General features: G+C 36.2%; 4 protein-coding genes, 15 long non-coding RNA genes and 3 pseudogenes across 22 annotated transcripts; 11 read left to right on the forward strand and 11 right to left on the reverse strand.

Annotated features, from left to right (window-relative positions):
• On the reverse strand, positions 1-5,662 carry tlh1 (RecQ type DNA helicase; the record flags this gene model as incomplete). The annotated part of the gene is made up of 1 exon (NM_001018168.1): positions 1-5,662. A coding segment is annotated over one exon (5,662 nt), but the record flags the coding sequence as incomplete, so codon positions are not given.
• SPOM_SPNCRNA.2000 lies at positions 346-1,164 on the forward strand. Its single transcript, NR_191368.1, has one exon. It is a non-coding gene; the product is annotated as a non-coding RNA (long non-coding RNA).
• On the forward strand, positions 2,118-2,347 carry SPOM_SPNCRNA.2001. Its single transcript, NR_191369.1, has one exon. It is a non-coding gene; the product is annotated as a non-coding RNA (long non-coding RNA).
• On the forward strand, positions 2,448-2,760 carry SPOM_SPNCRNA.2002. The gene has a single exon (NR_191370.1). It is a non-coding gene; the product is annotated as a non-coding RNA (long non-coding RNA).
• Positions 4,057-4,311, forward strand: SPOM_SPNCRNA.2003. The gene has a single exon (NR_191371.1). It is a non-coding gene; the product is annotated as a non-coding RNA (long non-coding RNA).
• Positions 4,784-5,129, forward strand: SPOM_SPNCRNA.2004. Its single transcript, NR_191372.1, has one exon. It is a non-coding gene; the product is annotated as a non-coding RNA (long non-coding RNA).
• Positions 5,256-6,263, forward strand: SPOM_SPNCRNA.2005. The gene has a single exon (NR_191373.1). It is a non-coding gene; the product is annotated as a non-coding RNA (long non-coding RNA).
• Positions 5,726-6,331, reverse strand: SPOM_SPAC212.10 (annotated as a pseudogene). The gene has a single exon. A coding segment is annotated over exon 1 (606 nt).
• Positions 6,332-7,215: 884 nt separating this feature from the next.
• SPOM_SPNCRNA.2006 lies at positions 7,216-8,253 on the reverse strand. Its single transcript, NR_191374.1, has one exon. It is a non-coding gene; the product is annotated as a non-coding RNA (long non-coding RNA).
• On the forward strand, positions 7,619-9,274 carry SPOM_SPAC212.09C (annotated as a pseudogene). The gene has a single exon. A coding segment is annotated over exon 1 (1,656 nt).
• A 1,752-nt stretch (positions 9,275-11,026) lies between these two features.
• On the reverse strand, positions 11,027-11,556 carry SPOM_SPNCRNA.70. Its single transcript, NR_151068.1, has one exon. It is a non-coding gene; the product is annotated as a non-coding RNA (long non-coding RNA).
• A 470-nt stretch (positions 11,557-12,026) lies between these two features.
• SPOM_SPNCRNA.2007 lies at positions 12,027-12,396 on the reverse strand. The gene has a single exon (NR_191375.1). It is a non-coding gene; the product is annotated as a non-coding RNA (long non-coding RNA).
• On the forward strand, positions 12,158-12,994 carry SPOM_SPAC212.08C (GPI anchored protein; the record flags this gene model as incomplete). Its single annotated transcript, NM_001018169.3, has 1 exon — positions 12,158-12,994. One exon carries the CDS (start codon positions 12,158-12,160, stop codon positions 12,992-12,994), a length of 837 nt encoding a protein of 278 aa, NP_595039.1.
• SPOM_SPNCRNA.2008 lies at positions 12,731-12,945 on the reverse strand. The gene has a single exon (NR_191376.1). It is a non-coding gene; the product is annotated as a non-coding RNA (long non-coding RNA).
• Positions 12,995-13,493: 499 nt separating the features above from the next.
• SPOM_SPNCRNA.2009 lies at positions 13,494-14,324 on the reverse strand. The gene has a single exon (NR_191377.1). It is a non-coding gene; the product is annotated as a non-coding RNA (long non-coding RNA).
• SPOM_SPAC212.07C lies at positions 13,665-14,555 on the forward strand (annotated as a pseudogene). The gene has a single exon. A coding segment is annotated over exon 1 (891 nt).
• A 446-nt stretch (positions 14,556-15,001) lies between these two features.
• prl101 lies at positions 15,002-16,334 on the reverse strand. Its single transcript, NR_191355.1, has one exon. It is a non-coding gene; the product is annotated as a Pdc2-Repressed lncRNA, SPAC212.12 antisense (long non-coding RNA).
• Positions 15,855-16,226, forward strand: SPOM_SPAC212.12 (GPI-anchored protein; the record flags this gene model as incomplete). The annotated part of the gene is made up of 1 exon (NM_001355957.1): positions 15,855-16,226. The coding sequence occupies one exon, from the start codon at positions 15,855-15,857 to the stop codon at positions 16,224-16,226; it is 372 nt and encodes a 123-aa protein (NP_001343063.1).
• A 107-nt stretch (positions 16,335-16,441) lies between the features above and the next one.
• SPOM_SPNCRNA.2011 lies at positions 16,442-16,641 on the reverse strand. The gene has a single exon (NR_191378.1). It is a non-coding gene; the product is annotated as a non-coding RNA (long non-coding RNA).
• Positions 16,642-17,537: 896 nt separating this feature from the next.
• Positions 17,538-18,590, reverse strand: SPOM_SPNCRNA.2012. The gene has a single exon (NR_191379.1). It is a non-coding gene; the product is annotated as a non-coding RNA (long non-coding RNA).
• On the forward strand, positions 18,072-18,974 carry SPOM_SPAC212.06C (DNA helicase-like protein; the record flags this gene model as incomplete). The annotated part of the gene is made up of 2 exons (NM_001355958.2): positions 18,072-18,306; positions 18,349-18,974. 2 exons carry the CDS (start codon positions 18,072-18,074, stop codon positions 18,555-18,557), a joined length of 444 nt encoding a protein of 147 aa, NP_001343026.1. The 3' UTR covers positions 18,558-18,974.
• On the reverse strand, positions 18,768-19,648 carry SPOM_SPNCRNA.2013. The gene has a single exon (NR_191380.1). It is a non-coding gene; the product is annotated as a non-coding RNA (long non-coding RNA).
• Positions 19,649-20,307: the final 659 nt, after the last annotated feature.

A 20,307-nucleotide genomic window follows, 5' to 3' on the forward strand; every position in this document is an offset into this window, starting at 1 on the left:
GATCACGTACATCACCTTGTAAGAATTTATCTGCAATAGTCCTTCGGTATTGTACATTGTTCCAAGCATAGTAAACTAACGATATCAAGTTTGCCTTTCTAGCCCATGACCTACAGTCAGAAGTGTAAGCCATATCACTGTCGGCATGTTCAAACTTTGTCAAACCACAAAATAAACAAAGTCCTTGAAATCGAATACGTAGTTTACATTCTCGCAAGTTGTGGTCGGCCTTGCCACATTTATAACAAGTAGATAAGCGTACGGGGCATGCTTTCCCGGTATGAGCACGAATTTCTGTGTCTGGGTTACCAAGAGTGCAACTTAGACATTCATCTTTATACACTCGAAAGAATCGCTCGAGTTGTGCTGAAATGTCAGTTGAGTCTACCCATTGTTTTTTGACGGCTTGCACACGACTTTTATACTCGGCGAAATGAATGGTACGAGAATCAACATCACCATCACCATCACCATCACCAATACCAATACCAATACCAACAATACCACTCATACCTCCAACACTACCATGAACACGATTCATGTCATGGTTGACGCCCTGTTGTACATTGTTCAAATGTTCATCGTATGTGCGTTTATGACCACGACGATGGCTGAGCGACATGTCTTCCAAACCATACTTTAGATTCGTATTAGCATTGCCAAAGCTTTTCTTCCATGTTGGCGATACAGACGAAGGGAACAAAGTGATTTCCGATAATTCCGACAAAGACACTGGCGTAGTACTAGTAGTGTTAGTGTTCATAGCACTCATACCACTGCTATTCCCTGGCTGTGGTGGGGGGGAAGACGAAAACGATGCATTATAACGCGAATGTGTTGCAATGGCTGGTTTCGGTGTTTCTGGCAATGTCGGTTTCACTCCATACATCGTAGACACAGTTGATTCTTCACCAAGTAACGAATCTGAGCATCTTGAGCAGTAAACACAGTTAGCAAACGATGCACAACATACACATTCGCCATCCATTTCACTTGCGAGAAACGATCGAACACACATCGTATTATCATTAAGAAAGTTTTTCATCGAATCCTCTACGTAGCTCGACCATGTAGAATCATATTTCTCGTAAAACAATGCTGCAATCGCATACTTGCCATCTCTTCCAGCTCGACCTGTCTCCTGTACATAATCCATAGATGAAGCTGGTAATCCATAGTGTACTACTAAACGCACTCCCATATAGTTGATACCGAGTCCGAATGCCTTGGTAGCGATCATGATTCGTGTCTTCCCATTTGCATTTCGAAACGCGTCAAAGTTCATTTGTCGTTCTTCGTCGCTTACATCTCCTGTGTAAATGGTTACATGGGTGTGAGCGAACAAGTCCGACTGGTGAAGACGACGATGAATGTATTCGACATCCTTTTTGGTTCGACAAAAGATGATAGCACGTCCATCACCTTCAAAGACCTTTGTTCGTTTCATCAACGTTCGCAAGTCCAACAAAAACTCGGTATTATCATAGGGATGCAAAAAGTAAAAGATGTTTTCCCGTGCAGTAGACGTTTCTCGTAAAACGTAAAAGTTTGTACAAAACGTTTGTCTGGCAACCATCTCTAGTTGCCTGGGAAAGGTGGCACTCAACAAGTGCAATGGTGCATACAAGCCAGACAACCGCGATGCTCTCGACAAAGCCGTTCTCCATGCTCCACTGGTGAGTAACAAATGTGCTTCATCAATTACCACTCGTGCCAAACGACCAAGTGTTGCCAAACTTTCAAAAAACCGAAGACCACTGTTGGTTAATGCTGACTCGTATGTCAAGATAAACAAATCGGGAAGTTGCGTCTCTAAAGTCAATCGTACATCTTTGAATGCGGTCCAATTCCCCGAACAAACAAGCAGTCCCTTTTCATTCACTCTGAGCATCATATCTTGCCGTAACGACATCATGGGCACTAGAACCAGCGTGACCATATTCATCACCTTTCCTGGGGTTTGTCTTTTTTTTTCGATGAGCGCCGGTATCAAAAACGACAAAGACTTTCCACCTCCAGTTGGGAGTACGGTAATCAAATTCATACGATTTAAAAGAGAAAAATAAACCGATTGAAATTGTTTCAGCGAACGGAATTTCGCTTCGAGACCATAATATTGAGACAATGCCCAACAACAATGTTGAACAGAAGTTTGAGATGGTTGAAGAAGTCCTGGGCGGTAGTGAAATGCGGTGGGCGCGGTGGGCGTAGTGGCCAATTGGTCTTGTAAGTCATGAGAGTCTTGATTTACAACGGGCTGTGTCATTTCAGCCTTTACCTCGTCCTTGTTCTTCTCCTCATTTGTCTTGTCCTTTTCCTTGTCCCCCTCCACCATTTGTTCACCTACCAACCTTGCCAGCTTCTCATTCAGCGCTTCCTCCAATTGATCAACTCGCTTGATGAATGGGTGCTTTGTTTCCACCAACAGTCCATGGGTCGGGTTATCTCGAATCTGTAATAGTTCCTGCCACTTATAGCTTGCACGAAAAAAGTTGGCGAAATAATCCGACGGCAGATAATGCAAGTTGTCCATAGTGCGCCCATAGATGTAGAGCGCTGTGTTTCGTGTATGTCCAGCCTGTAAATCGAAATATGATTCCCTCGTCATTTCTTCCTCGATGTTTTTTTCTTTAAAATAGTGAGCAATGTGCCTGTAGTTTCGAAATCCCAACGGTTTTTGAATGCATTGGTAGGTGGCCTTTGGAAAAATTCGATACGGTAAATCTCTTTGCAATCGTTCGCCAGCAATCACAAACATGAAATCCAAGTATACAGCTACTTTCGACCTATCAGCGGTTGTCACATACTTCATCAATGCTTCCAATGGTCGAACCAAAACATAGTACCGAAGTGCTAAAATGGAAAGCGGCTCAGAAAGAAACCTGGGGATTGGCTTTTCAGCAAACTTCATATTACGAGTCTTATCGTATCTGCTGTAAATCATCAGCCTTCCAAACATCAAATACAATTCGCGAGTCTTATACTTGCCATTCCGCAAAGTCCAATACACCATCTCTTGTGCTCTGGCTGGTTGTCCAGCAGATATGTACACTAGACAAAACAATAACTCATTGAAGATAGATGCCTTTGTCTCATACTTTTTAATAGCAGATTTAGACCAATGTAATTTGAGAAACACATCATTGTCATTATCATTAGAGTTGTCGTTGTAGTGGTTGCTATAGTTGTCGCACTCATTTCTTTGCTGATCACTTACTCCACCAAACAACTTTGTCAGATCCTTCTTAGACATCGATGGGAAAAACCGATGACAAAGTTCACTGTTCTTAAGTATTGTTCGTAACAGCACACTATGAGATGAACGTATCTCTATCGACTCTTTAAAGAATGAATATCCCAATTTACTATTGTTTATGTCATCTCCAATTGACCTTAGTAACGAAATGGGTAATAGTTTTTCCACATTCATATCAAAACATAGCTCTTTTAACAAGTCCTGAACTTTGGCAAACATCCCCTCATACAGAGCTGTCAGCTCACTCAAGTCCAATCGCACCATGTTATTGAATGCATCTCCAATGCACGGGTACATAGAATTACTTCGTGGCTGAAACAATACGGTACTTGGGCTTAGTCCTTGCAGTGTATTTGCATACCCTTCCGTTCGAATGATATCCCTAACGACTTTTTGGGTTTCGTAAAGAACATCATATAAATTTCTTTGACCAAGCGTGATAAAGCAAAACACATGAGCATAAGCAATAGAACCAGCGGTTTGAAACGATGGAATGGACAACAAGTCGATTTGTTTTTCATCGATCAATCGTTGTAACTCACATGCTGCTACAAGACGACACGTGTATATTAGGGGTGCAAAGCAGGCAGAGATTTCATAGGCATATTTTGAAGTACCATCTTTATGCAAAGACATGCATGCAAGAAACTCCATGATTTCCAAGTCTTGAACATTTTTAGAAAAATCGTATTGTTGCAGAAAAGCCAATTTTAATGCCTCGTGCAGTTCCAAGTATGCCAGCTTATCATCATCGTCAGTATTGGTGTTGTTATTGTTATTGTTATTGTTACTGTCTCTGTCATTGTCATTGTCATTGTCATTGTCGTCTTCAGCACTATCAAAGTTGGCGACGTTGCTGATGTTACTGCTGCTGTTACTGCCACCTTCTTTTCTCTCCACTGTTGCTCCACACATTGCTTCCAAGTGTCTTCTTATCCCCGAGTCCGCTGATGGACGACGTAACAGAAATATTAGGTATAGTGCTGCACTTTGAGCATATCTCACAACTGTATCCTTTTGCTCTAAGCGACAAAGTCCTCGCTCTTGTGCACTATAGCTTCCTCCTTGAGTAAACATTCGTCTCATGCCCATGGTCATTCCACTTAGATGACGGAATCCTCGATAGTAATAACGAATCAACTGGTTTACAATGGTATCCAAAGTTACAATTCCATTCGTATATTCGAATCGAACCAGCTGATCCCAATTTTCTCCAAGTTTTTTCACAATTGCCGTCCAATTGAATTGTTGATTTAAAAGATTTTTCTCTCGTGCATTGACAATCTCTTCCTCTTCCTCTTCATCGTTATCTTTTTCATCATCTTCAAGAATAGTGTTAGTGTTGTTGTCTGTTGCTTGGTCAACATCATCTTGTCGTTTTTTATTTTCACCTTTGTCTTGCTGCTCCCGCCGCTGTTGATTCTTCTCCATAAATTTTGAAAAGCAAAAGTCCACCATTCTTTCCTTGATGTTTTGTGCATCTTCTTTCTCCTCCCCCTCCTCCTCTTCTTCTTCTTCTCCTCCATTCAAAGGTACATAATCGACTTTGAAGAACTGACATCGTTGAGCATACTTGTTCTTAACCGTTTGCAAAGCTGTTCGACGTATACAATTTTCCAATTTTATAACTTTTCCATGAGTACGTCGAACATGATGGCGAAAGGTATCCATGATTGCATGTACGAATCCTGTTCCGTTTTTTGTGCACGGCACACACTCATATCCATTTAAAAGTACTGGTAGTCCTCTGATGTATGGGTATACATGGGTTTGAGAAGAATGAGTTTGTAAAACATTTGTTGGACTTTTTAACTTTAAAGTCCTTAGTTCTTGAAACCACAAAAGATCTTCGTTTAACTCTAGTTTATGCACAATTTGCATATGTTGCGCAGTGTGAATCACGTTTAACAAGCATTCACATTCTACGCACATCAAAGCATGAATAGACAAAATGGAGAGTCCATAATTAGCCAACTTGTGATTCAAGTCAGTATAATTTGATGATGGGCTGTTGTCCAATTTGGTGTCATTTGTACTTTGCCAAATTAGCCGTGCAGTCCACAAGTCGTCATTTGCACTCGTAGTGAGAGTAGAGAGAGCAGAGAGAGCAGAGAGAGCGGGTAGTTGACGCTCCTTGGAAGAATTGCAAGCCTCCTCACTGGTAGCCTCACTGGCAGCCTCAACGATGATTGGCTTATCCTTTTTCTCGTCCTGAACGAAAGAGCTGGGTTCATAGACGACGATATCATCGTCTTTACAAGTTTCGTCTCTGTATCGACATTCCTTGAAATGTTGAACGATCCTTTCTACATTATCAAATTGAGTTCCACATTGACAAGTAAAGCATCCGGCGATATCTCTAGCAGTTTTTGAAGCGACTTTAGCAATTTCTGAAGCGACGACCATGGCAGTAGAAATGTGAAAAAAAAAAAAAAAAAAAAAAAAAAGGATACCAAAGATAACCATATTTTATAATTGACGAGCAGGTTGTGTAGCATTGACAGCGCCAGCAATAACACCACAAATCATAGGAGGAAAAATGGGAAGAATCCAAGCAGGAGATGCGGTTTCAATGGTATATACATGATTGTTGAAAATTGTGAAAAAAGCACTTACACAGTATATAAAAGCTACTGCAACAAAAATGTAATAAAGAATTCGAATCACCCATACCATCCACTCGCCCGTATCAGCATAGGCGTATATGGCAAGCATGTCGATGAAAGTGGATAACGAAAGAAGACAAGTAGCAATGAAAAGCTTTTCCAAATGATGGTTCCATGAATCTTTAATAGTTGAAGGATATTTAATAAAACGAAAAAGCATACACGATCCAAAGAGAGTTAATAAAACGATTTGAAGAATGTAAACAATTTTGCCAATTGTATTAAGACCATAGAAACGAAAGGGGAAAGAACCAATGATCAAGCCAACACCACCAGTTGCCATAGTACACGCAAACCAAGACCATGTAAAATGCTTTAATCGTTTACTAAGAGGAACATGAGGAGCTTTAACATTCCAATCAATCAACTCATGATACCTCTGTTTCAAGATTTCCTTGAGTTCACCCATGTTGAATCGAGAGACACAGAGGTATTAAAAAAAAAAAAAAAAATAATGGCCAAGAGAGAAAATGAAGAATGAATATAATATAATATAATATAAAGAGAAAAAATATCAAAAAGGAAAAGACGGAAAATGGAGAGTGACAATTAATTGCTAGCAATGGATCTGAGAGTCTAATCGGACATGTTAGTTTATTGTGATGAAAAAAGAAATAATAGAGCGTGTAGAAAATGAATGACTGGCTGTTGCTAGTCTTTGTAAATGAGGAAAACTGCCAATACAGAAGTAGGATGAAAAATCAAACAAAAAGCTTTGTGCAGCAGCAAATAAGCTCTTTTTTTCGTAACAAACAAGTAAAAAAACAAAATCAAAAACAAAAATAGAATAAGTAAATAATGATCGACGTAGAAATCAACAAAAAAAATGCATACAAATCCAAATTTTCGAATTTTCGAAGGGCAATTTTCTACAAACAAAATTGCAACGTTGATTCTCATCACGAATAACTCTGGTACTGCAAGGCAAAATCAAATTTATACAGCATTCTGCAAAGCAAAAACTTACCAACAGGCTTGGCCAACCCAAAAATTCTGAATGAGCAACTAATTGGAAAAACCAAACTCAAGCCACCCAGTGCATTTATATCTCTGAAAATTTTGTTGGCAATTTTGCACCGGGCTATGCTATCCTCTACGTTGTACATAGCTATGTCCTGTACGTTAAGATGTTATTTTTCAGACCTGCCTCTAAGTAGTTATCTATCTAAGTATCGGCTAATAACCACCACCTGTTAGACGTTATTCTCGGCACTAAAATGATTATGTAATAACAAACAGATTGAACTGGATTCTCTTGTGTGATCTTTTCAAAAAAAAAAAAAAAACAATCGATTCTATATTGGGTAATACTGCAAACGTTGTTCCCGACTGTCCGGTGTCGTTGGAAGCACGGAAACTATGGTGTTGCTCCAAAGTGTAGTGGAAATCCCTTTGTGATTATTCGCTGATTTGCCTGCCGTCCCTATTGGATAGAAAAATCCGTAGCGAAAAGGGCGATCATTCAAGTAAGGTTGACTAGGCTACTCAACGTTTTATGGTTGAGACGCACAAATTAGTACACAGCACATGAATCCATTTACCGGAGGCAACTGTCGACAAAAATAGTTATTTAAAAATAGGGGCAATACCCACTTAAAAGGATATTTACTTCTGATATTTGGAATTTTTTGATCTACACATACTTTATAATTGAAAATGCTTACAGGAACGAAAGAGCAAATTGAGTGTCCGTTGAAAGGAGTATCTTTGTTGAACTCTCCTAGATATAACAAAGACACCGCTTTTACACCTGAGGAACGTCAAAAATTTGAGATATCATCGCGTCTTCCCCCATTGTCGAAACTTTGCAACAACAAGTGGATCGCTGTTATGAACAGTACAAAGCAATCGGTGATGAACCTTTACAGAAGAATTTATATCTTTCTCAATTAAGTGTTACCAACCAAACTCTGTTTTATGCACTTATTAGCCAACATTTGATTGAAATGATTCCCATCATCTATACACCTACTGAAGGCGATGCCATCAAGCAATTTTCCGATATATATCGTTATCCCGAGGGTTGCTATTTGGACATTGATCATAGCGACTTGTCTTACATCAAACAACAGCTTTCCGAGTTTGGAAAATCCGATAGCGTTGAATACATTATCATTACCGACTCTGAAGTATTTTGGGTATCGGCGATCAAGGTGTTGGTGGTGTCTTAATTTCAGTTGCCAAGGGACATTTAATGACTTTATGCGCAGGTTTTGACCCTAATCGATTTTTGCCCATCGTTCTCGACGTTGGCACCAACAATGAAACCCATCGTAAAAATCATCAATACATGGGTTTAAGAAAGGACCGTGTTCACGGTGAGCAGTATGACATCTTTTTGGAGAACGTTATTAAAGCCATTCGTGAAGTCTTTCCCGAGGCCTTTATTCACTTTGAGGATTTCGGACTTAAAAATGCCAAAAGGATTTTAGACCACTATCGTCCTAATATTGCCTGTTTTAACGATGATATCCAGGGCACCGGTGCTGTAGCACTGGCCGCCATTATAGGCGCCCTTCATGTTACGAAGTCTCCCTTAACCGAGCAGCGCATCATGATCTTTGGTGCTGGTACTGCTGGTGTTGGTATCGCCAACCAAATTGTCGCTGGTATGGTGACAGATGGCCTTTCATTAGGTAAGGCTAGAGATAATCTTTTCATGATTGATCGATGCGGTTTGCTTCTGGAGAGACATGCTAAGATTGCTACTGATGGACAAAAGCCATTTTTGAAGAAGGACTCAGACTTTAAGGAAGTCCCTTCTGGAGACATTGATTTAGAGACTGCTATTTCACTAATCAAACCCACTGTTCTTCTGGGGTGCTCCGGTCAACCTGGAAAATTTACAGAAAAGGCCATTCGTGAAATGAGCAAGCATGTCAAACATCCCATCATCTTCCCAATCTCTAACCCCACCACTCTCATGGAAGCAAAGCCCGTTCAAATTGACGAATGGTCTAATGGTAAAGCTTTGATGGCAACTGGTTCTCCACTTCCTCCTCTCACACGTAATGGTAAAGAATATGTGATTTCTCAATGCAATAATGCTCTTCTTTACCCTGCTCTAGGTGTTGCATGTGTGTTATCCCGTTGCAAATTGTTGAGCGATGGAATGCTGAAAGCAGCTTCCGATGCTTTGGCCACTGTTCCTAGATCTTTGTTTGTCGCCGATGAAGCTCTCTTGCCAGATCTGGACAATGCTCGAGAAATCTCTCGTCACATCGTTTTTGCGGTTTTGAAGCAAGCCATTTCTGAAGGAATGAGCACAGTGGATTTACCCAAAGATGATGCCAAGTTGAAGGAATGGATTATTGAACGAGAATGGAACCCTGAATACAGGAATTTTGTATAAAGTTTTTCATTTTTCTGAAGTCTACTGTTTTTTGGTCCGCTTGTATTGAAATGTGAAAGATGAACTTATAATAAGTTGCTCAAAAGAGAATATTCACATTTTATTTAAATACTCATACTTGATTATTTAGAAACATTTATGTGCTTGTTTAGATTACTTTCCATAAAAAAGGGTAATATGTATATACATATTGTATTTTAACAGCTTAGCATCATTTTTATACTTTCTTTTTCTATCATTTTGAATGGTCTTTCATACCTATGCAAGTCAAAGTTCATTCGTAATTCTAGGGATATACAGCGAGTACAGTAATACTAGGATTTTTATTTTCAGTCTCTCGCTAAGTGTTTACAAAGAAGATTACTACAGCATTTTTCAATTAAACGTAAATATTCTCATAATGCAGCTGAGGTGTCAGGGAACGCTTATTGAATACATTAATTAGGTGCTTTCCAACTGTAACTAACAAAACTCCAGCTAAAATATGTCTAAATCAGACTCATTCCCAATAACTCAATACACTATTATGAATTCACATATACTGCAAACGAGTTGTGCAATGTTAGTAAGGTGACAACTAATTAATATGTGTGTAATGATTTACCGAACAGATATAATACTACCATAATGTTATTCGTGGGTAATTGATTGATTTCTAGAAACTTTATGGTTGCGTAGCGGTCTTCGAGATGAACCTTTTGAAAAGCTTGATGAATCAATCTTCGGAAGATTGCTACATAAATAATCAATCAATTTTGATGATGATGTGCTTAATTGATTAGTACTGCTAAAGATGCGTAATCAAGTACGTTCCAAAATGCTATACGAATAGGGGGGGGCACTTAACGTATGACCGTGACATCTGGAGTTAATGCAGTTAGAGCCCGAGCCGAGGTGGAGCCGCGTTAGCAGCCAACTAACAGGGTGATTGAGGGTCATGTTTATACACGCCCCTGAGAGTTAAAGCATGTCTTACCGAGCTCTAGCAGGTAAGTTTTGGCTTATTATTAATGATTGTTCTCAATCAAAAGCAACAACCTGAGCTTTGTATTCCATTATGATTACAAAGATATAATTCACTGATTTGATCATTCAGCTTACTGACCTTTAGTTTTATCAATTGTCTTATAACCAAAGTTAAATAAAAGCTTTCTATAGAGTAAGGGAAAAAAAAGGTCCGTAAATCATGTTTTATTAAACTGGACCATCCCCGTTGTAAACCAATTTCTCTAGTCTAAAATTTTCAACCAATTGTTTGAATGCTTGGTTTGCAAATACCAAAAACAAAAATGTTTTCTCTTTTAATATATACTTCTGATGTATCAATTTGTATGCGAACTTTTAGCATTTTAGATGAACGACAATCTCTTAGGTCCTAAAATTTTATTAGAGATCAGATATAGTTATGTATTCCAATAGTATCTACGTACATCATTTCACAATGTAATATTATAATAATTTTTTTTATTGTATACGATTATTATAAAATGCCGAAAATCTTAGAAGTCCAATGAGTTGAATAATCAATTCCATAACACATTATTCAAGATATATTCTCATAATTTGAGGTTAATCTTTTTAAAGGTTTTTTTTTTTTATTTTTATTTATTTAAATATTAATCGCTTTTAGAGTTTGAAGTATAAGTTTGTAAATATCACTAACTTTTAATGAGCTTAAAACTCGTAGTAATGTTTTTTATGTTGATCATTTTAATTTGATGTTGTAAAAAATTGGAATTACTGGCAGAAAAACAGTTGACATTTATAATAAAAAAATAAAAAAATAAATATAATGATAAAGATAATTTGAACCCCTGTACAGGAACTTCATATTGTTTGAGTAATAATTGGATGCCTTATCTGCGACCACGATTGCAGCCTCGAAAACCGCCTCTGTAGTCTCTTCTGCAACAAATCAAAAAAGGGAAATAAGTAGAATTGTTTTCAATATGGTTATTTATATCAATTGATTATGTGAATGATTTTTTTATCAAAGAAAATCTTAATTCCACATCGTGCAAACTCTTGTCTAAGTTAGTGTCCCTCGATGATGAATGCGCACAACATGTATGTACACACATCGTCTATGTAACATTTCCCCTTGCATTAGTTCGTCATCATTTAGATTTGAAGAATGGGATAAACACCTATTACCATAAATAATTCCTCAAAATCTTTCATTACCAAAGTTTAAAACGCATATAATACGACGTTTGTTTATACAAGCATAAGTTCGCAAACAGTTGTAACAAGCATGAATACAACTTTGACTTCTGGAAGCGTGCTAATTACAAGTTCTTTTGACTCATCATCCATCATAGCAACTTCAATCGTTGAGGATACCACCGAGTTGGTTCCGATGTAAAATGAGTACAGCTTGATTTGTTAATAATATATTATTTGAAACATTCTTATCACTAAAAACAATGGAGAAAAATATTGTATAAGACGGAAGTGAATAGCAAGACAAAAGGCTATGGAATATGGATTAATTTTTGACGTTAATAAACAGATTCACGTTCGTTTGCTCACGGTTTTTGTTTAAGCTAATGGCAAAAATCAAATACTCATTACAAATACTGACAGATCGATAAATGATAGAAGAAATCCAAAAAATGTTAATCGGATGGTATTAAATATACAAGATTATTGGTTTTGTTTCAATTATTAAATTCAAATTCAATTTACAACTAATTAATTTGATAAAATACATCTGTTATTTTTGATTGGATTATTTGGATTATTTCATGAAATTCCTATAATTTCAAGCTGTTTTCTGCAGCATTGATCGTCCATTTCCCGGTCAAAAAACAGTATTTCATCTGCTCTTCTCCCAAACTCCACACCATATCTACAACAGGATTGATTGCTTTAATTTCAAACATGTCCCCTTTAATAGTTGGGACTTTAATAATTATCCTATTGTCAGGACTCGCAACTGCTTTTTATGTTACGTGGCAAGGCAGACTCATTTGTGCTGGTGTAGGGCTCATACTTGAACAGGCTTATGAGGGTGGTCAGATGTTTAACACATTGATGGCACATTGCTTTGAAACGTACAATGGTGTTGAGAAAAGTGGAACGCAGTGTGTGGCCGATTGGCTTAAAGTAGGGCTTTTGGCTGTCACATTTGGGGCTGGAGGACCTAGATTGGTTAACACATTAGGTGGTACTTTTCTCACTTCTCCTACTGCAAAACGGAGCAATCTATATTGTGATGATTTTACTGGTGCTGATTACTTTAGCTGTGAACTTGAAACATTAAGGCCTTACACATTGATGAGAAAGAGCCTGCCGTATGGTAATATACACGATGTATGGATTAACACAACCGACACTCATCAGATGATAGGTGTACATATGACATTGAATGGAACAGATATGATTCATTATTATAATAAAACTTATGTAATTAATTATTCTGGTCTCAAACTAAATAGCTCTGCTATTAATAAAAGGTCTTACTTTTATCCTCAGGATTCCTTTCTTGTGAGTCATGCCGAATGGCAAGATGGTAATGGTATATGGACGGATACGGATTATTTCGCAGCTATGGCGGATTGTGACTTCTTGGGTCAAAATCTTGGTTTCTGGCTTGCAAGTTCCTATCCAAACGCATATAAGTGGGAAACACAACTGTGGCGCACCGTAGGAATAAACCTAAACGGTAATATAATATACCCGGGGCAACTCATTATGCAGACATTTAACGGTAGCTAAACACGTTAATAATTAAGTTAAGGTCGAGTGCATCTTTTGCATCGTTTTGATATCGAATAGATCGCTAAATATGACATGCTCTTTCAGTTACCCGAGATTTTTGATTTTAATATTTGGGATACTGATATTGAATGCAATTGATCCATTTACATTCTATTACAATGAATATTATTATATTACAATTTTTATGAGAAATAAAAATATCTGAAGCACACGTGTTACTCCTATTTATTATAAACATTGCAATATGGTAGATCACATGTAAAACTCATCACCGTTTGACTTTGTAGCTAATAATTAGTTAAAATACTAGCCACAATTTGCCTCACTGTATTATCCTATTTGTTAGAAGACGAGATACAATCCATCTAACTTTCAACGTTTTCTAATTCTTTTTTACTCTATTTTCTGGCCTCGTGAAACTATAAAAGATCAATTTTCAACATCTGGTACTAATAAGAAATATAATCCTTACTTTTATTTTGAATTGTTTAACTCTGTCGATCTTTTAATAGGATTCTAAGCGTTCCATTTTTTCTTTTCTCTTTGCTTCTCTTGCTAGCATATTCAAAATGAAACTTTCCTCTCTATTTCTTTAAGATTTATAACTATAACAAAATCTATTTGTCACTCTTCAATTGAGGATAATGTTGCGGAAAACTTGCAATTACAGCAGAATACTCCTTCTGTATCCGAAGGGCTGTGTCGATGTAGCCGGATACGAAAGGCAATTTTTGAAGATCATATGATATTTTTCCCTTTTATTAGTGACTTGTAATCATCTATAGGCTTATATGGTTTCAGATATTGTAGTTATCTTGATGCACTTAGAAACAAAAACTGCGATAGCTCAAAAGAACACCTTATGCTAAACTTCAACTAAAGGCTATAAGATATCTCGAGTTAGTTGATTTTATCATCCATTTTCTTTTCAAACACATAAATATATATTATTGATAATGGTGGAAAGTGTAGTGGATTTGGATAAAGTACTTATGGAGAATGTGAGTGAAAGCTTTGACATTTTTCTTAATTCACATGTTAACAAGAAGTATTTTACTCACGTAAGAAAAGCAAGAATTTTACTTATTTGCTGGATATAAGAAGTCGCTCATCAGGAAATTGTCAACGGCGAGATCCCAAAGCCTATGGTGACAATTGAGTTTGATTCTTTCAGATCTAATACACTCGTAACATTAAAGTTTCCATGACATATTTTCTTGTCATTTTCTATTGTACTTGGCTTATTCTCATTGTTATGGGCGGCTGTTCGTTGTATTTGTAGCCCCAGTAAATTACGTCTTATTTAAGTTCACTTGCTCTGTTGTTTTCCTTTTTAATCTTAAATCATCCCGTAAATCAACGAACCTTAAGCATTGATGACCCAAAAAATTATTTTAATTAACTTTATTGTTTTTTCTTTTACATATTTTCTCAATACTGCTGTCAACATGATACGTCGTTCCATATTGAAAAAGGTGGTATTCTTTATTTCTTTATTAACATTGGAAAAGCTCTCTTGGATAATTTGACTTCTATGATATATCCGCTTTTTTATGTTTTAAACCAACTCTAATGCAATTTTCTAAATTAATACAATGCAGAATAGTCGCTAAATTAACGTCTGAATTGAGACAAGTTCATGTATATTTCATATTCGTCATTTTATAAACCAAACTGTAATCAGAAAGGGAGAGACAACATTTATAACGATACTCTTACATCAAACGGAAAGCAGTAAAAATGAGCACAAAACAATTACTAAATATATTAAAAGGCTCCTTAATATTTGTAAATTTCAAGGAATAAATAAATAAAGATAATTTTGTCCATGAGAAGAAAAACGAGGTTCCAAAATGTTTATAATGAACATTACAATTATACTACTAAAATGATTAGCGCAAATTCAATGAAATAAAAAAAAATTTTTTATTAAAGGACTACAATTGAACAGAGTATTTTAGATACAGATCAATCATTTATACAAGGGATTGAAAATTCAAATCTTTCCTAAGGAAAGACTGCAAAAACTGTTATCTTCTATTAATCGTCTGAAAAAGAAAAAATTAAAAATTTTTTTCATAATCTTCTTTAATCGGTATTATTACTCCTATAAGTAGCCGTTGATGCGAACCTATGGTCAAATTTACTATAGAGAAGCGACCTGATCGCCGTATTTCTCTCAGTCAGAGGAATGAATCGAATATAGAGAATGTCCCACACAACTAAAGACTTTTGGAAGAAATACTATGTCGCGATATCTGTATCTATACCTTCAACCAACCACCAACCCCCAATATTTGGCGCTAAAAGTAAAAAATCACAAGCCTCTATCTAACTTGAAAGTATTGAAGATTGCTATACTGGATAATACTATCAAAATAATTTACGAAATTCAAAGATATGTTGATATCAGCGTTGGCCTATGAAAAGACACAACACAAAGAGGCATGGATCAAAGCTCCTTTTCCACATTGAAAATTTCAAGATACTGCCTAGTTGAAGGGGGAAACGGAGAAACGAAGTAGCAAGAAAGGCCAGGTTAACTCGATTGTTAAGTAAATTAGCTAAAGAAGGGAATAATGGGACATTTTCTATATAACCCCTGTTGTCGGCAACTTGCAATTACCGATAGATCATATGTTTCTATATTGCATAACCGAAATATATACACTTATCCGAAATTATTAGTTTAAGATCCATTAAGCTTAAACTAGAGCATAACTGAACCTCTTCTTCCAAAAAAAAAAAAAAAAATTTAGTCAAAAGCTATATAAGTATTTGATATACGATACCATTATCTCCTTTTTTTGAATATAGAAAACAAAAATATTCCGAATTGATTGCTTTAATTTCAAACATGTCCCCTTTAATAGTTGGGACTTTAATAATTATCCTATTGTCAGGACTCGCAACTGCTTTTTATGTTACGTGGCAAGGCAGACTCATTTGTGCTGGTGTAGGGCTCATACTTGAACAGGCTTATGAGGGTGGTCAGATGTTTAACACATTGATGGCACATTGCTTTGAAACGTACAATGGTGTTGAGAAAAGTGGAACGCAGTGTGTGGCCGATTGGCTTAAAGTAGGGCTTTTGGCTGTCACATTTGGGGCTGGAGGACCTAGATTGGTTAACACATTAGGTGGTTCTTCGCCTACTACAAAACGGGTAATCTATATTGTGATGATTTTACTGGTGCTGATTACTTTAGCTGTGAACTTGAAACATTAAGGCCTTACACATTGATGAGAAAGAGCCTGCCGTATGGTAATATACACGATGTATGGATTAACACAACCGACACTCATCAGATGATAGGTGTACATATGACATTGAATGGAACAGATATGATTCATTATTATAATAAAACTTATGTAATTAATTATTTTAGCTTTAAAATAAGCAAAAGCTTTGTTTTTGGTAAAATGGCTTTTTTTGGCTGTGTGGTGGATGTATTGCGGAATTTGAAGGTAAAGTAGACAAAATAGAGTTTTTTTAATCACAAACGGAGTCATTTGAACTGCATCAAAATTATCCGCGAAGTGGACTGTCGAGTACTCGTTGTTTCTGAATGAAGTCCAAATGTGGAGTTGGCACATTCAGACTCTATTCAGAGCCCATCTACTATCTATCTATCTATATTGGCATTCCCATATAATGTAATGAGCTGTTACATGTTATTTTTAATATACCGTTGATAAAATGATTTTAGAATAGAAATGAAGAAAGTAAAATTAAATAAGATTGAATTAAGATAAATAAATTATAACAAGAAAAAAAATTAAAAAAAATATAATTCTCATAAATGAATACTAGAATAGCTTTCAAATTATGTTCTAAGTTCAATAAAATGATAATAAGCATAAGTGTGTATAAACTTGATGAACATCAAGTACATCGACTATTTCACTTGTTTAAAATAAAATTTATCATTTTTAAGTCTGTTGTATTTTTTTTCTTCTCTTTATGAAGCAATTTGAGGGACTAGTACATTGTTTAAGTATAACAGCAAAGTAGGAAGGAGGAGACACAAAAATATAGTGTGAAACGTATTCTACTGTGTAGTGCGTTAATAAGAATTATCAACCCTACCCTACACTTTACCCACACATTTGTCGTACACAAAAGTATTCAGGACGGACGGATAATACAACAAAAAAAACTATAGGAGTAATGGAAGAATAGTATGCATGAGTGAAGTCTGATGAACGAGTACTTTTGATGACACTCTAATGACAATGATGTGTTTCTCAAATCACATTGGTCTAAATCTCCTATTAAAAAGTATGAGACAAAGGCATATATCTTCAATGAGTTATTGTTTTTTCTAGTGTACATATATCTGCTGGACAACCAGCCAGAGTGCAAGAGATGGTGTATTGGACTTTGCGGAATGGCAAATTTAAAACTCGCGAATTGTATTTGATGTTTGGAAGACTGATGATTTACAGCAGATACGATAAAACTCGTAATATGAAGTTTGCTGAAAAGCCAATCCCCAGGTTTCTTTCTGAGCTGCTTTCCATTTTAGCACTTCGGTACTATGTTTTGGTTCGACCATTAGAAGCATTGATGAAGTATGTGACAACCGCTGATAGGTCGAAAGTAGCTGCATGCACACTTGGATTTCATGTTTGTGATTGTTGGCGAACGATTGCAAAGAGATTTACCGTATCGAATTTTTTCAAAGGCCATCTACCAATGCATTCAGAAACCGTTGGGATTTCAAAACTACAGACACATTGCTCACTACTTTAAAGAAAAAGAACATCGAGAAAGACATGACGAGAGAATCTTATTTCGATTTACAGGCTGAACATACACGAAACACAGCGCTCTACATCTATGGACGCACTATGGACAACTTGCATTATCTGCCATCGGATTATTTCGTCAACTTTTTTCGTGCAAGCTATAAGTGGCAGGAACTATTGCAGATTCGAGACAACCCGACCCATGGATTGTTGGTAGAAACAAAGCACCCATTCATCAAGCGAGTTGATCAATTGGAGAACGCAAATGGAAAGACACGAATCATGATCGCTTAGCAAGGGATTTGGACTCGGTATCAACTATATGGGAGTGCGTTTAGTAGTACACTATAGATTACCAGCTTCATCTATGGATTATGTACAGGAGACAGGTCGAGCTGGAAGAGATGGCAAGTATGCGATTGCAGCATTGTTTTACGAGAAATATGATTCTACATGGTCGAGCTACGTGGAGGATTCGATGAAAAACTTTCTTAATGATAATACGATGTGTGTTCGATCGTTTCTCGCAAGTGAAATGGATGGCGAATGTGTATGTTGTGCATCGTTTGCTAACTGTGTTTACTGCTCAAGATGCTCAGATTCGTTACTTGGTGAAGAATCAACTGTGTCTACGATGTATGGAGTGAAACCGACATTGCCAGAAACACCGAAACCAGCCATTGCAACACATTCGCGTTATAATGCATCGTTTTCGTCTTCCCCCCCACCACAGCCAGGGAGTAGCAGTGGTATGAGTGCTATGAACACTAACACTACTAGTACTACGCCAGTGTCTGGTAAAACTTAACTACACATTACGCTGAGAGGTAAAATACTCTGACAACATTCGTTCGATTGTATAAAACAAAATCCAGCCGAAACGATTGTTGTCAGTAATCAAGATTACGATCTAAATTGAGTACCAAGACAAAACGAAATGGTTAAAAAGTTAAAGTCGTTTTTGTATGGACACAATTTCTATAAAATAGACATGAGTAAAATCTCGCTATTTGTTTGTTATTGTGGAATAATGAAGAGTCATGGGAGATGAATGTTGTAAACGATGGCATAGAATTGGTAACGAAAAGTGAAATCGTTGGGATCAACTATTTCAGTATTTTGTTTAAAGAAAATGTTGAACTCGACAAGTAATGAGAGGTGGTGCTTTCGTTAAATAATGAGTGGTGGTTACGGTTATACAGGATATGATATGTGTATGGTGAGAATGTGATGTATGTATTTGAGTATAGACAATCAGAAAATCTGTAAATAATCAAGTCGCAAGAAAAAATGAAAATAGATATACAAAGTAAAGAGATGAATGAAATGACAAGGTATCGTAATGAAAATTGAAATTGTTGAAGACGAATAGATGAGTAAATGAGTAAGTGAGTAGAGTAGATGAGTAGATGAGTAGATGAGTAAATAAGTAAATGAGTAAATAAGTAAATAAGTAAATGAGTAAAGAGAGTAATCGTTTGAATAGGACGACGATGCTCACTATTGATGATGGGTTGGTTACAGTTACATGGTTGCATTGGATATGTGTAAGGTGATAATGACGATGATTAATAAGAAATGGAATAAAGTGTCGCTATTGAATGAAAATGAAAATGAAATGAAAATAATGAGTCAGTCATATTACAAGTAAGACGGTAGATAATAAAGAATAGTTATGTAAGTTGGTATTGTGAAAGATGATGATAGAAAATAATAATTGATGAACAGATGAGATAAATAAGATGAAGATTTCGTTTGAATGAAAAGTAACGGTTCTATAACATATGAAATGAGGTGAATGGTAGTAAGATAGATAGAATAGAGTAAGATAGATAGAATAGAGTAAGATCGATAGAATAAAGTATGGTGATATAAATAGAGATATACAAATACATTGCGAGAATGTAAATAGAAAAATAAACAAGTGACTCTAGTAAATCGAAATAAAAAAAAATGCAAAGTAGCTGGCAGTAAAAGAGTACGTGTATGTAGGATGAAAACAGATGTTTGTTTTTGATAAATATTAGCTTCGTTAAAAAAAGTTAAGGGTACGATAAAGCCAACTGAACGACGTATAGTGATGAATAAGAGGAGTAATAGTAAGAAAAAGGAATGTCAATTAGAAAAAGGAATTTCAAGTAGAAAGATAGAAAAGAGGAAGAGGAAGAGAAAGAGAAAGAGAAAGAGATAGAAGATGAAAATATTGGAAAGTAGATGATGAAATTAGTGCATTCTATTCCACTAAAACAAATCAACTAAATTATTGAAAAAACAGTCGTTACAATTACTGGTGATATATCAGCTGGCAATGAATATGTCAAATAGGAATTGAATACGATAGAGAAAAGTACAACTTTTGTTATTGTTATTGAAAGTAAAAAAATAAAGTAGAGAATAAAGTAGTAACAGATAATGAAACAATAATGAAACAAATAGAGAAAAAGATTAAATTTCGTTAATTAGAAGAGAAAATGTTTGAGTAATAATAAACAAAAAGAAGAGTGATATGTCATGTTGTAGAATGAATATAGCGACAAAAATAGAAAAGTATATGAAGT

Source organism: Schizosaccharomyces pombe (assembly GCF_000002945.2).
Source record: "Schizosaccharomyces pombe strain 972h- genome assembly, chromosome: I".
NCBI classification, from domain to species: domain Eukaryota; kingdom Fungi; phylum Ascomycota; class Schizosaccharomycetes; order Schizosaccharomycetales; family Schizosaccharomycetaceae; genus Schizosaccharomyces; species Schizosaccharomyces pombe.